The sequence below is a fragment of the Chrysemys picta genome, chromosome 20 (assembly GCF_011386835.1).
Source record: "Chrysemys picta bellii isolate R12L10 chromosome 20, ASM1138683v2, whole genome shotgun sequence".
NCBI lineage: Eukaryota > Metazoa > Chordata > Testudines > Emydidae > Chrysemys > Chrysemys picta.
The window spans coordinates 2,138,137-2,152,830 of NC_088810.1; the positions used below are offsets into that span (position 1 = coordinate 2,138,137).

Genomic DNA, 14,694 nt, shown 5'->3' on the forward strand with positions numbered 1-14,694 from the left:
GAGAGAACCCAGGAATCCTGGCAACCAGTTTTAAATACTTGCCTCCCTCCCTCTCCGCCCCTATGGAATCCAGGAGTCCTGACTAGCTGGCCTCCTTCCTCCTGCATTAACTAGATCCCATGTTCTTATGGAACCCAGATTTCCAAGGCCCATGCAACCCTACTCCACTGTGCCCTGCTTCCACTCTATAGAACCCAGGCGTCCTGCTTCTCCCAAGGACAGGACCTAGAAGTCCATCCGCTCTGTCCCTCGTGTGACCCGCTGCCTACGTTGCCACTCCAAGCCTCTTAAGGGGAGTTGGTTTCACTCATTCCTCTAATTTGATTCCCTGGCAGGAAGGGAGGAGAATTTGTGTGCACAGGTGCCGAAAGGGGGGCAGGGCCAGTGAGAAGAATAGAAATGTATATACTCTACCTGATGAAGCATGCAAATCTTACAGATTTCTATATTGCATCACAGCAGGTATCTGAGCCCTTCTATAAAAAGAGGCAGAGAGAGCCCAGGTGTGACAGGCCAGAACGAGAGACGGGTGCAGCTTTTCCACTCTGCAGAGTTTTCACCGACTTCACCCCACGCAAACTTTACTTTAAGGAGCATTTGGGTAAGTGATACCCCTCCAGTCTGTTGATGCTGTAACCACTAGACTCCACTCCCCTCCCCAAGCCAAGATAGAACCCAGGAGTCCTGGCTGCCAGCCCCACTCCTCCACCCTATGAATGCTGATGAAGGCGAGAGCCAGCGTGCAAACGGGGTACGGGGTCGTATCAAGGGAGAAGCACGGTTCAACTCCAGTTCTGTACCCAGCGAGTGCAAACAGCTGCCTGAAACTGACAGGATGTGTCAGGAGAGAGCTGCCCGCTGCCACACCGGAGAGGGGACTCTGACTTCAGTGTAAACTTTTGGACTCCTTCTGCCGGGAGCAGGGAAATCAGCTCTGCCCTGGCACAACAGAGCATGAGGGTGGCTGAGAGTGGGGAAACTGAGGCAGCTGCAGAGCACTGGCAATGCTGTGACACCCTGCAAGGGTGGGAAGTGCCCCAGCACAGTGCATGGGGGAAGGGGAGGCAGAGGTACCTGTCACCAGGAGGGAGGGGGAATGTCTCCTCCCCAGCCTATGGCTCCCTGATGGCCTGTGGCAACGTGAGGGACCCCAACTGGGTGGGGGAGGTGTCACAGCTGTGTGGTGTGGAGAAAAAAATTCACCTGAGTGTGGGGAGGGGTCAGTGCAATTCCTCCTCCCTCTGGGAACCTGGCGTGATGGTGCAGGGACCCCAGGCCCTGATCTGCAGGGTGGGGGCACAGAGGGAATTTGGCTCTGGAGGAGGGATACGGGTTTTCCCTTTTCCGGGCCCAAGGATCCCTCCGCTGTTAAAAATAGTGCGTGGCTGAGAGCCGCTTTGCAGAGACCTGAACTCTGTGTATCAAGCACTGTTTGCATTGGCAAGCTATTGCTGTAAGAGTGGGTGGGAGTGGGGTTTCCTGGTCCTTTTGGCAGTCGTGGGGGCTCTGCAGGGAGACATGGGACCAGATGCAGTCTGGAAAGAACCAGCCTAGAACAAGGTGGGGTGAGTTGTCTCTCGCTGCCACAGGAAGCAGCCTGCTTTGTCTCACTCTGTTTAAGGAGCAGCCTGCTTTGTGTCCCTCTTGTTTGTGTTCTTGTCGGTGATTGTTCTGGATTCCCAGAAACAGAGTCACCTCACGCTGTAACCTTCCAGCAGGAGCATTTCAGGTTTGCCTCTGACTTATCTGTGTGGGTGCCACAAACATACCAGCCACCAAGGGCTCAGTGCTACGGCTACCCCAGAGCTGTAGCAAATGACTCTGTGGTTCCACCCACCGTGTCACCTGGATTGTGCATGTACAATCCTTCGTCTGATCTCATTTCAGCCTGTCTGTGATCAATCCCCCGGTCAGAGATTTAGCTGCATCCGAGACCCCAGCGCCGATCTACTGCTTCCCCATCACCATGGAGGCTTCTCTTGTCATCTGCATCCTCGCTGCTCTCCTGGCTACGGGTGAGTGGGGTCCGTTCCTACGGGGCTGATTTCCTAACTTCTACAAAGTACCAACAGCTCAGAGCCGCCTGCTGGGTAAAACTCTTAATGAACGTAACCAAAAAGAAGCCAGAAAATAATGGGGGCTGAGCTGGGGGCGTCTGAGTGACAACGTCCGAGAAGGAGAGGGCTGGAAGTCACAAAGTCCCTGTGACAAGGAGTGAAACAATTCTGGAAAAGGGGGGAAATATTTACACTTTAAATCACTAAAACCGAGTCGTGACTGGGCACATTTCAGAACTGGCCAGAAACCAAGGACATTCCTGAAAGGGGATTTCCACCAGTGCAGGGCGTAGTCTGCCTTTGCAACCAAGTCCATGTCTTCCGCCTCCAGGCCCTGCAGAGACTCCTTTATGGTGCAGGTAGTCCAGCGTGGAGCATGTTGGCGCACGCCTTCCTCCGCCACCTCCGAGGGCTCCGATATGACTGGCAGCTTTTTTCTCCACCCGAGGGGTCTTCCGCGAGACCTCTCAGAGCTGCCGGTTTTCTACCAGGACCTCCTCCAGACCTGGAAGCTCTTTTCGGTGACCAAGTCCTTTGTGGCCACTGAGGGTGCAGACCTCCTCGCAGATCCCCTGCTACACAACCCCGAACTACGTGTGCAGGTGGTGAAGTCTCCCTCAGTGCGCCGGAGGTTGGTCCTGGCAGAAACCGCCAGGGTCGGAGACCTCCTGGACTACGATGGGGGGACTGGGTGGATCCCCATGTGCTCGGTCAGCGCATGGGGATCTCCACCCTTCCGACCCCCCTGCATGTACTTCGGGAAGTGGAGGCCGCCTTGTCACCCGTTTCTCTCGTCTTCTTTCAGTGGGCCCTGCAAGACAGCACTCCCCGCCCACCCCTCCCCCCGGGCCCTCCGGACATTTTTATTCGCCCCTGTTCCGTGAGCCACCCCGGCCTTCCCGTTCTCACACCCTGAGCCAGCTGCACACCCTGCAGCTGGTCCGGTTCCGAACCGTGCCTAGAGACCAACTGTACACGCTCGTGCTCCACACACTGCATTTCCTCACCCTCGTGTCCTGCCCCGACACCAAGTGGCGGGACTATCTTCCACCTAAAGGGGGTGAGAAGCCCTGGTGGGCCAGCCTTTATTCCACCTTGGTCCCACGGCTTGCCGGGGACATCAGTTGGCGGCTCCTTCACGGAGCCGTGAGCATGGGCATGTACCTGGTGCAGTTCACACCCGTACCTGAGGCCTGTCCCTTTTGCGGCGTGAGGGAGAACCTGGCACATGCCTATCTCGAATGTGCCAGGTTGCAGACCCTATTCCGGCTCCTCCAGAACCTCTTGTTGAGGTTCTGGCTACACTTTTCCCCACACCTGTTCCTTTTTGCACATCCCATCCGTGGCCCCACGAAGTCGCGAGATCTCCTCGTCAACCTCCTCCTGGCCCTGGCCAAACTCTCCATCTACACTACCAGGAGGAGGATGCTGGACGAGGGGGTGCTCTGCGACTGTGGGGCCTAATTCCGATCCTCCATCCGCTCACACATCCGGGCAGAGTGGCACTGGGCAGCGCTCGCTGGCTCCCTCGACACCTTTGAGGAGCAGTGGGTGCTGTCCGGGGTTCTCTGCTCGGTGTCCCCATCTGGTACCCTTGTTTTGAACCTATGACCTTCACCTCAGTCCCTGTTTTTCTCATTGGTTGTCCCCTGTATTCACTTGGTCCCTGGGTCCAGTGGTCCCTCCTGTTAGGCTGGGGGAGGGTTTAGAGGACCCACCTCCCGGGTTTTCCAATAAGATGAGTTTGTCGGAAAGGAAACAGATCTGAATTTCATGCACGTGAGCTCAAGGCAATATAAAAGGCATTTCTACATCATGATTCCCAGTTGGGGTCAATGCGCTGTGGCTCCACTGGTGTCAATGGGGCCAGATCCTCAGCTGGGGTCAGTTAAATTCAGGGGAAAGTGAGGGTGCAAGGAAGGGACAAATCTAGACCATCATGTTCTCTCTCCTTCTCCAGGGACCTGTCTGCAGTGTGAGGTTTGCAATGGACCAGGGAACAACTGCACGGGCAGCATGCAGACCTGCCCAGCTGGGCAAGACTCTTGTGCCATCTTCCTTACCGAAGTCATACTGGGTAGGTGAGATGGACCCTAACCAACCTGGGTCAGGGAGGAGACTGGGGAGCCAGGACTCCTGGGTTCTGTTCTACACTTTCCTCTGGGACGGGAGTGGGGTGGCTGGGTTCAACCAGGCAATTGCTGGGAGCCAGGACTCCTGGGTTCTGTGCTGCACCCTGTGGGCTAGTACACCAAAGGGGTCTCAGTCTCGGTATTGCAAGCAGTGGGTCTCACATGAAAGGCCCAGCAAATTCACAGTGGCTGCAGTTTTTACAGTTCAAACACTGTCCTGGCGACAGGTTGACGTGCCGTCAGTAAAGGCAGACACCCGGACGTTGTGAAGAAGAAGAGGTGCTAGATAGAATACCACCAACGGGACACAGTTGCGGTGAACTGTATGAACTGAACAGAAGGAGTTTGCTGTAAAAAAGCGATTCAGACTTTTTTGGTAGCAAAGCCGTTGTAAATATCAGGGAATGATTTTCTAGGCAAAGGGGGAGAGGAGAGAAAGCCAGATCCTCCCTCCCCCGGACAGAGCCAGCCTCCCTACGGCACTCTAAGGAAACACCACCGCCCCCACAGTGCTGCTCCAGGGGGCAGAGCCGGTGCCAGGAGCTTGGGGAAGGGGCTCTGGGACCCCAAAATTCACGGCGGCCACAATTGAAGCCTCTGGTGGCCACATGTGTCCACTGTAGCTGCGCCTGGGAATCAGTCCAGGTGACTAGCCAGCCCGTGGGCCGGGGCCCACTCAGGATGGGATCCGCAAAAGCCAGCACAGCCAGCAGGAGCCGCCTAAGCCAGCCAATAGGAAACGCCGAGGAGAGGGGTGTGGCCTAAGCCCCGCCCCTCACTCGGAATCTGGCCTTACCTCTTAGCTTCACGGAGGCGCCCAGCTCTGGTTGGGCTCCACAGCTGGGAACCCCTCGCCGGTAGTCGGGTGTCTGAAGGGTCAGCCCTTCCTTGCAGAAGACGGCATTGGAGGAGGGGCTGACAGGAGACCCCAGTAGCTTGGCCCTGGGGGAGCCAAGTTCAAATCTCCACTTGGCCAAAATCAGGCTGGGGACTTCAGCCCAGATCTCTCCCTTCCTACGGTCTTGCCTGGCCTCCTGGCCTCTGGGTGGATCTCCCCTGTTGAAAATGCCGCACGTTGTATTAAATAGTTAATCGTTCCCTGGACCCTGATTCCCCCACGTCCACGGGAAGCATCCGACCCACTGGGCTCCTGGGTATCCGGGGGGAGCAACCCAGCATCTCCTCCCCCAGCTGGGCTTAGTGCAGGGCCGGATCTGGTGGGCGTGCTCCGAAGGCATCCCCTGTCTCCGGCCCTGCAGGTGAGATCATCAGGGGAACACCTAGTCTGTGAATCCCGCCGCGGCTAAGGGGTAGCTGGACGCCCAGTGTCGGGATCTCGGCGGCCCGGCACGTACCCCCTGGTGGGAACGTTGGCAGCGAAAGGACTTTCTGGGTAGAAGATTCGGGGCCCCCAGGGTTAGGTGGCAGCTGAGTGGGGAGCTGGAGGATCTAAGTGCTGGGTTTTGGTGCTGTTATCTCTTTGTCAGGCCCTGTGGGACCTTGGGTGAGTCACGTCTCCTCTCCGTGCCTCAGTTTCCCCATAGGCAGACGAAGGATAATGGCACAGGGCATTGTTGTACAGAGGACATTGATGGGGTGGGAGTGGAAGGGGAACAAATCTCAGACTTCTCCTCTTGTGCAGAGGGAGTGAAGAGTCAGAGCTTTCTCAAGAGCTGTGTGCCATCCAGTGACTGTAAAGTCGGCACCGTCTCCATGAATTTTGGATATGGAATGGCAACAAGAACAAGCGTCGTTTGCTGCGTGGGAGACGCCTGCAGAACAACCACAGTTACAGGTACCTCTCCCCATCTCCCCATCTCCGCCTCTCCTCCCCCATCCCCTGCACCTCCTGCTGCCTGGAAACTGCCTCACGTTAACTTCCTGAGCTGGTCCTCCTGCCTTGTAGGGGCCACCCCATGGAATAATGCTGAGTCCCAGGATGGGTGGAGTTTAGTGGGCGGGGCTTTAGGCTCCCACCAGGTGTGAACCCAGCTGACCCCACCCGGGGCAGGTTCCCAGGGTCCCTGCTGCAAACCTCTCCCCTGCCCCTGCTGCCTCCAGCGACCCCGGAGCTACAGCTCCCCCTGCAGGGGGCACCCAGGGCTGAGCTGTGCAGCCCCCAGCTGCTCTCCCTGCCCCGACGCCGCCTGGGGCTCGTCCCCTGAGCTGACTGCGTTTGCTCCACTTCTTCCCAGTGCCCCCGGCTGACACCAAACCCAATGGCCGAATCTGCCGTGGCTGCTACGTGTTGAACGCTGGTCAATGCAATGAACAAACCATAGCGTGTACTGGACCTGAGACGCAGTGTGTTGATGCCGCAGGGACCGTAACGATAAGTAACTTCAGTTCATTTATTCTGGGGTTATTTTTCCTTTGCTGTTCCCTCCCCCCGCCCCGTAGGGTAGAAGCGAGACGCTGGGCGGGGGCCATTAGATAACGGTATTGGCTGCAGATCAGGACACCTGGGTTCTGTTCCCAGCGCTGGCCTCCACTGTGAACTTGGTATGATGGGTTGGATCACAGAAACCCCCTGGGGAACGGCCAGCTGACATGCCAAGACTACTTCTGCCCCTGCTTTCCCTGCCCTGCCAGCTTGGACTCCAGCGCCCTGCCTGGCTGTGCCAGACACGCTTCCCGGCCACAAACACAGCCCCAGGTCTGAACCACGTCCCACAAACTGCAGGCTTCACTGAAAGCAGCTTAAGAAGTGTTCCTGTCTTTAACACTCAGATGCCCAACTCCCGATGGAGTCCAAACCCCACATAAATCCATTTTACCCTGTATAAAACTCATAAATTGTTCGCCCTCTATAACACTGTTAGAGAGATATGATGCACGGCTGTTTGCCCCCCCAGGTATTAATACATACTCTGGGTTAATTAATAAGTAAAAATGATCTTATTAACTACAAAAAGTAGGATTTAAGAGGTTCCAAGTGATGACAGACAGAACAAAGTGAATTACCAAACAAAATAAAATAGAACACACAAGTCTATGTCTAATAGACTAAGAAAAACGAATACAGATAAAATCTCACGCTCCGAGGAGTTCCAGTAAGCTTCCTTTTATAGACTAGTCTCCTTCTAGTCTGGGTCCATCAATCACTCACACCCCCTGTAGTTACTGTCCTTTGTTCCAGTTTCTTTCAGGTATCCTTGGGGGTGGAGAGGCTATCTCTTGAGCCAGCTGACAACAAAATGGAGGAGTCTCCCAGAGGTTTAAATAGACTTCCTCTTGTGGGTGGAGACCCCTCCTCCCCCTGTGTAGAATCCAGCTACAAAATGGAGTTTTGGAGTCACATGGCCAAGTCACATGTCCATGCATGACTGAGTTCCTTACCAGCCAGGCCACATTCTTGGGAAAGCTCAGATGTGGATTGGTGTCTTCAAGTTCATTGTTGGCTTAAGTGATTCTTGATTGGGCACTTAATTTGCCCATTCCTTTCTCAAGAAACTGACAAAATACTAGCTACTTAAAATCAAGCAAATACACAGCCAACATTCAAAACTTTGAATATAAAAATGACACATGCATACAAATAGGAGGAATAGATTCAGTAGATCATAACCTTTACAGAGATATGTTACATGGTATGTGTAGCATGAAACATATCCCAGTTATGTCATATGTAGGGATAGCTCAGTGGTATTTGAGTTATGTCATATGTACATTCATAAGCATTTTTCCATAAAGCTTTATGGGGTGCAATGTCACACTTGGGTCGGTGTCTTCTCCTCCCTGTGCCTTTGGTTCTCCTCCATCCATTGCCTGTCAATAGTTAAGTCTATAAACTCCTTATTGTTGAGTCTGGCTTAGTTCTGGGAACCCCTGTTGTGCCCGGCACTGGACAGACCCCTGAGCAAGATTTGGGTCCCCTCTTGTGCTGGGTGCTGCAAAGACCTTTGACTGAGATCGGGGTTGCCTCTTCTGCCAGATGCTGAAGGGCTCCCAGTGAGATACAGTCCCTGCCCACAAAGAGTCTGCAATCTAAGCAGGCAAATGAAGGATCTTTCTCCCCATTTTAAAGGTGGGGAAACTGAGGCACGGAGCAGTGCCTTGACTTGCCCAGTGTGGCACAGGAAGGCTGTGGCAGAACTGGGATCTGAACCTAGTTTTGCGGAGTCCCCTCCTGGTGCCTTAATTCACTACAAAGCCGCCCTGCTTAGATTCTAGATTCTAGGACTGGAAGGGACCTCGAGAGGTCATCGAGTCCAGTCCCCTGCCCGCATGGCAGGACCAAATACTGTCTAGACCATCCCTGATAGACATTTATCTAACCTACTCTTAAATATCTCCAGAGATGGAGATTCCACAACCTCCTTAGGCAATTTATTCCAGTGTTTAACCACCCTGACGGGAACTTTTTCCTAATGTCCAACCTAGACCTCCCTTGCTGCAGTTTAAACCCATTGCTTCTGGTTCTATCCTTAGAGGCTAAGGTGAACAAGTTTTCTCCCTCCTCCTTATGACACCCTTTTAGATACCTGAAAACTGCTATCATGTCCCCTCTCAGTCTTCTCTTTTCCAAACTAAACAAACCCAATTCTTTCAGCCTTCCTTCATAGGTCATGTTCTCAAGACCTTTAATCATTCTTGTTGCTCTTCTCTGGACCCTTTCCAATTTCTCCACATCTTTCTTGAAATGCGGTGCCCAGAACTGGACACAATACTCCAGCTGAGGCCTAACCAGAGCAGAGTAGAGCGGAAGAATGACTTCTCGTGTCTTGCTCACAACACACCTGGTAATACATCCCAGAATCATGTTTGCTTTTTTTGCAACAGCATCACACTGTTGACTCATATTTAGCTTGTGGTCCACTATAACCCCTAGATCCCTTTCTGCCGTACTCCTTCCTAGACAGTCTCTTCCCATTCTGTATGTGTGAAACTGATTGTTCCTTCCTAAGTGGAGCACTTTGCATTTGTCTTTGTTAAACTTCATCCTGTTTACCTCGGATCATTTCTCCAATTTGTCCAGATCATTTTGAATTATGACCCTGTCCTCCAAAGCAGTTGCAATCCCTCCCAGTTTGGTATCATCCGCAAACTTAATAAGCGTACTTTCTATGCCAATATCTAAGTCGTTGATGAAGATATTGAACAGAGTCGGTCCCAAAACAGACCCCTGTGGAACCCCACTCGTTACGCCTTTCCAGCAGGATTGGGAACCATTAATAACAACTCTCTGAGTACGGTTATCCAGCCAGTTATGCACCCACCTTATAGTAGCCCCATCTAATTTGTATTTGCCTAGTTTATCGATAAGAATATCATGTGAGACCGTATCAAATGCCTTACTAAAGTCTAGGTATACCACATCCACAGCCTCACCCTTATCCACAAGCCTCATTATCCTATCAAAGAAAGCTATCAGATTGGTTTGACACGATTTGTTCTTTACAAATCCATGCTGGCTGTTCCCTATCACCTTACCACCTTCCAAGTGTTTGCAGATGATTTCCTTAATTACTTGCTCCATTATCTTCCCTGGCACAGAAGTGAAACTAACTGGTCTGTAGTTTCCTGGGTTGTTTTTATTTCCCTTTTTATAGATGGGCACTATATTTGCCCTTTTCCAGTCTTCTGGAATCTCTCCCGTCTCCCATGATTTTCCAAAGATAATAGCTAGAGGCTCAGATACCTCCTCTATTAGCTCCTTGAGTATTCTAGGATGCATTTCATCAGGCCCGGGTGACTTGCAGGCATCTAACTTTTCTAAGTGATTTTTAACTTGTTCTGTTTTTATTTTATCTGCTAAACCTACCCCCTTCCCATTAGCATTCACTATGTTAGGCATTGCTTCAGACTTCTCGGTGAAGACCGAAACAAAGAAGTCATTAAGCATCTCCGCCATTTCCAAGTTTCCTGTTACTGTTTCTCCCTCTTCACTAAGCAGTGGGCCTACCCTGTCTTTGGTCTTCCTCTTGCTTCTAATGTATTGATAAAAAGTCTTCTTGTTTCCCTTTATTCCCGTAGCTAGTTTGAGCTCATTTTGTGCCTTTGCCTTTCTAATCTTGCCCCTGCATTCCTGTGTTGTTTGCCTATATTCCTCCTTTGTAATCTGTCCCAGTTTCCATTTTTTATTACTCCTTTTTATTTTTTAGATCATGCAAGATCTCATGGTTAAGCCAAGGTGGTCTTTTGCCACATTTTCTATCTTTCCTAACCAGCGGAATAGCTTGCTTTTGGGCCCTTAAGAGTGTCCCTTTGAAAAACTGCCAACTCTCCTCAGTTGTTTTTCCCCTCAGTCTTGATTCCCATGGGACCTTACCTATCAGCTCTCTGAGCTTACCAAAATCTGCCTTCCTGAAATCCATTGTCTCTATTTTGCTGTTCTCCCTTCTACCCTTCCTTAGAATTGCAAACTCTATGATTTCATGATCACTTCCACCCAAGCTGCCTTTAGGGTGACCAGACAGCATATGTGAAAAATCGGGACAGGGGGTGGGGGGTAATAGGAGCCTATATAAGAAAAAGATCCAAAAATTGGGACTGTCCTGATAAAATCGGGACATCTGGTCACCCTAGCTGCCTTCCACTTTCAAATTCTCAACGAGTTCCTCCCTATTTGTTCAAATCAAGTCTAGAACAACTTCCCCCCCTAGTAGTTTTTTCAACCTACTGAAATAAAAAGTTGTCTGCAATGCAGTCCAAGATATTTGTTGGATAGTCTGTGCCCCGCTGTGTTATTTTCCCAGCATATATCCGGATAGTTGAAGTCCCCCATCACCACCAAATCTTGGGCTTTGGATGATTTTGTTAGTTGTTTAAAAAAAGCCTCATCCACCTCTTCCACCTGGTTAGGTGGCCTGTAGTAGACTCCTAGCATGACATCTCCCTTGTTTTTTACCCCTTTTAGCCTAACCCAGAGACTCTCAACACTTCCGTCTCCTATGTCCATCTCCACCTCAGTCCAAGTGTGTACATTTTTAATATATAAGGCAACACCTCCTCCCTTTTCCCCCTGTCTATCCTTCCTGAGCAAGCTGTACCCATCCACACCAACATTCCAATCATGTGTATTATCCCACCAAGTTTCAGTGATGCCAACAATGTCATAGTTGTATTTATTTATTAGCACTTCCAGTTCTTCCTGCTTATTCCCCATACTTCTCGCATTTGTATATAGGCATCTAAGATACTGGTTCGATCTTGCCTCCCAGTTTTGCCCTGACCCTCCTTTCTCTGCCATTATAGCCCACACTCCCTCTTGTTTCTGACCCATCTCTTCATGTTCCCCACTTACCTGTGGGCTTTGCTCACCTGTCCCCGTCAAACCTAGTTTAAAGACCTCCTCACTAAGTTAGCCAGTCTGTGTCCAAATAGGGCCTTTCCTCTCCTCGAAAGGTGAGCGCCATCTCTGCCTAGCAGTCCTTCCTCAAATAGCATCCCATGGCCAAGGAAGCCAGAGCCCTCCTGGCGACACCATCTTCGCAGCCAGGCATTCACCTCCATGATGCATCTGTCTCTGCCCGGGCCCCTACCTTTGACAGGAAGAATTGAAGAGAATACCACCTGCGCTCCAAACTCCTTCACCCGTACTCCCAGAGCCCTGTAGTCACTCTTGATCCGCTCAGTGTCACACCGCGCGGTATCATTTGTGCCCACATGGATGAGTAGCATGGGGTAGTAGTCAGAGGGCTGGATAATCCTCGACAATGCCTCCGTAACATTTCAGATACGGGCCCCCGGCAGGCAGCATACCTCCCGAGATGAAATGTCAGGGCGACAGATGGGCACCTCCGTCCCCCTCAGCAGAGTGTCTCCGACCACCACTACCCTACGTTTCCTATTCGCAGTGGTGGCAGCAGACCTCCCAGTCTTAGGAGTACGAGGCTTCTCCTTCTTTACTGTAGGGAGTGATTCCTTCTTTCCTGTATCAAGAAGACCATAACGGTTACGTATAACCACGGCAGGAGGGTTCGGAGCAAGGGTGGAGCACTGCCTGCTGCCAGAAGTAACCAGCTGCCGGTGTCCACCCTGAGCCATCTCCTCCTCCACCAGTGGTGTATCAGCAGTCCTGTGTACTGGGACAGCTACCTCAGCTGTCTCCACATGGACACTGTCGAGGAATTACTCGTGGATTTGGATACTCCTCAACCTAGCCACCTTCTCCTGTAGCTCTCCCACCTGCTGCCTGAGAGATTCCACCAGCAGGCACCTCTCACATTGGATGGTCCCCCCAGCCTGGATATCAGTAAGTGGAAATTGCAAGTTACAGTCTTTGCAAAACCACACCAGGATCTGGGTAGAAGCATCCATGCTCAGGCGCTCTGTCTGGCTACAGGCACAGGTGGAGGAGACAGTAGCAGTGCTGGCACAGGTGTTGCGGGTCTTCCTAACCATCGTAAGCCTCCCTCTGTCAAACTCCCGTCTGCAGCCCCCTGTCCGCTGAAAGGGTTGTTTAAGCAAGAAGTTTTGAATGTAGTTTGGTTTATAGGTTTTAAGGGGAATAAAGGGAAAACAGATGGAACCGGCAAGGGACCTTCGCTCCCTTCCCACTCCCCTTCCAAACTCCCTTGCCGCAAAAGCTCCCTGGTCACTTCTGCGCTGCTTTATAAAGCCCTGGCCCGGGTGAATGCCCCGCCCACTGATTAAGGCTCAGCCAATTACCAGAGGCTTCTAGCTTTCAGACCTTCCTTTGAAGCTCACAGCTTCCAACTGCCAGCCACAGCACACGGGCCTTCAAACAACCAGACCGACAAACACAAGCTCCGCACACAGCAAGTAACCCCCAAACACAAACCCCCACACACTACAGACAGTCACTTACCCCAAGGGTCCTGTATTTGCTCCTCCTTCACCTGGAGAACTCCCTTGCGAAACTCCCTGTTAGCAGCCCCTGCCACCAGAACTGTGCTGCTGCTTTGCAGATGAGCCGTGGGGTTAATACAGGCCTCATCTAATGTCCGTGTTGTCAGTGGGCTCTGGATTGGGGCTGCAAGTGACAGGTTTACAGACACACAGCGAGACTGTCCGAGCGGAGGAGAAGGGGGAGGCCATCCTGGGCCAGACAGGCTGGCAGGAGCAGACAGATGGGGCGGTGAAGGCTGTGGGGGTCAGGGGAGGTTGGTGGGGCCGTGAGGAGCGGGGAGGCCATTGTGTCCCAGTCCAGCTGGAGGAGTGGAGCTGCTCCCCTGACAATCGACTGTTTCTCCCAAACACGCAGGTGGAAGTCAAATGCAGACTGTCATGAAGGGCTGCGCTTCCGAGTCTGTGTGCACCGATATAAAAGTGGGTTCAGGGACCTTTGCAGGGATTACTGCAGATCTAACCACGGCCAAATGCACAGCGGCCTCCGGCGCCGTGGGTGTGGCTCCGGGACTAGTCGAGATCCTCCTCCCGGCCGTCGCTGGGCTCCTCCTGCTGAAGCTTCTCTCCTGATTCCCCACCCGGTGCAACAGCGACATCGCACTGAAATACACCCTGCAGCCTGCGTTATCCGCTCTCCCCCCCGCAGGGGCTTTCGGCTCCGGGATGGACTCACATCCCCTTGATGTTGCTGCACTGAATAAAACACACTGGAGACCAAACACTCTGGAATTTTTATTTATTTATTTATTTCAAAGGGGAAAAATTTAATTCTCGTGGGTGGGACCATCAAGAAGCCTGTTAGGAACAGACGAGCGGCCACAGCTAGTCCGGTGTCCTGTCCCCGACAGTGGCACAACCAGAACTTCCAGGGCAGTGCCCAGAACACGGCCATATTGGAGAGACCCAGCCCTGTTTTCTCCTCCTGGCTTCTGGTAGACAGAGGATTAGGGACACCCAGAGCAGGGGGTTGTGTCTCTGAGCAATTGGCAAATTGCCATGGATGGCCCTTTCCTCCAGGAACTGATCTAGTTCTTTTCTGAACCTTGCTATACTTTTGCCCATCCCCACGTCCACTGGCAATGAGTTCCACAGGTTAATTGTGCATCGTGGGGAAAAGCGCGTCCCCTTGTTTCTATAAAACCTGCTGCCTGTTCGTTTCATTGGGTGGTCCCAGGTTCTGGTGCTGTGGGACAGGGGAAATAGCAGTTCTCTGGTCACTTTCCCCATGCCATGGCATGATTTTCTAGCCCTCTGTCGCATCCCCCCTGAGTCGTCTCTTTACCAAACTGAACAGCCCCAATCTTTCTAGTCCCGCCTCCTATGGAAGCCGTTCCGTGCCCTAAGATCAGGCTCAGAAAGACCCCAGTGGGGAATTAGGCAGCAGCGTGTCCCGGGCACCAGGCTGGGGGCTCTGGAACCGCTTGGAATGAAGTTCAGACAGGCCTGTCCTGCAGTGACCCCCTGTAACAAAGTGTTTCTGGTGGGACCCAACTGAGAGTGCCAATTCAGGACCAATTGCTTAAAACAGGGCAGTTACAGCCCCAGGCTGGGGTTTTTCCACCTCTAAGGGTATGTCTACACTACGGGATTAATCCGAATTTATATAAATCGAATTTGGGAAACAGATTGTATAAATTTGAATGTATGCGGCCACACTAAGCACATTAATTCGGCGGTGTGCATCCATGTAC

The 14,694-nt window shown here is 52.2% G+C and overlaps 1 protein-coding gene across 2 annotated transcripts; it reads left to right on the forward strand.

Moving 5' to 3' along the window:
- Positions 1 to 440: 440 nt before the first annotated feature.
- On the forward strand, positions 441 to 13,722 carry LOC112061094 (phospholipase A2 inhibitor gamma subunit B-like). Of its 2 annotated transcripts, none has more exons than XM_024113661.3 (6): positions 441 to 601; positions 1,888 to 2,015; positions 4,018 to 4,134; positions 5,832 to 5,984; positions 6,385 to 6,525; positions 13,359 to 13,722. In XM_024113661.3, the coding sequence occupies exons 2-6, from the start codon at positions 1,967 to 1,969 to the stop codon at positions 13,571 to 13,573; spliced, it is 675 nt and encodes a 224-aa protein (XP_023969429.3). In that variant the 5' UTR covers positions 441 to 601; positions 1,888 to 1,966; the 3' UTR covers positions 13,574 to 13,722. The 2 variants fall into 2 exon arrangements, with proteins under 2 accessions (XP_023969429.3, XP_065429780.1); XM_065573708.1 differs by lacking the exon at positions 441 to 601 and adding an exon at positions 1,597 to 1,729.
- The last annotated feature ends 972 nt before the right edge of the window (positions 13,723 to 14,694 follow it).

Excerpts from the sequence above, each read along its gene's own strand:
- LOC112061094 (XM_024113661.3), top strand. The coding sequence starts at position 1,967 with ATGGAGGCTTCTCTTGTCATCTGCATCCTCGCTGCTCTCCTGGCTACG. Across the intron at positions 4,135-5,831 it reads CCTTACCGAAGTCATACTGG|AGGGAGTGAAGAGTCAGAGC; the intron begins GTAGGTGAGATG and ends CCTCTTGTGCAG. Across the intron at positions 5,985-6,384 it reads CAGAACAACCACAGTTACAG|TGCCCCCGGCTGACACCAAA; the intron begins GTACCTCTCCCC and ends ACTTCTTCCCAG.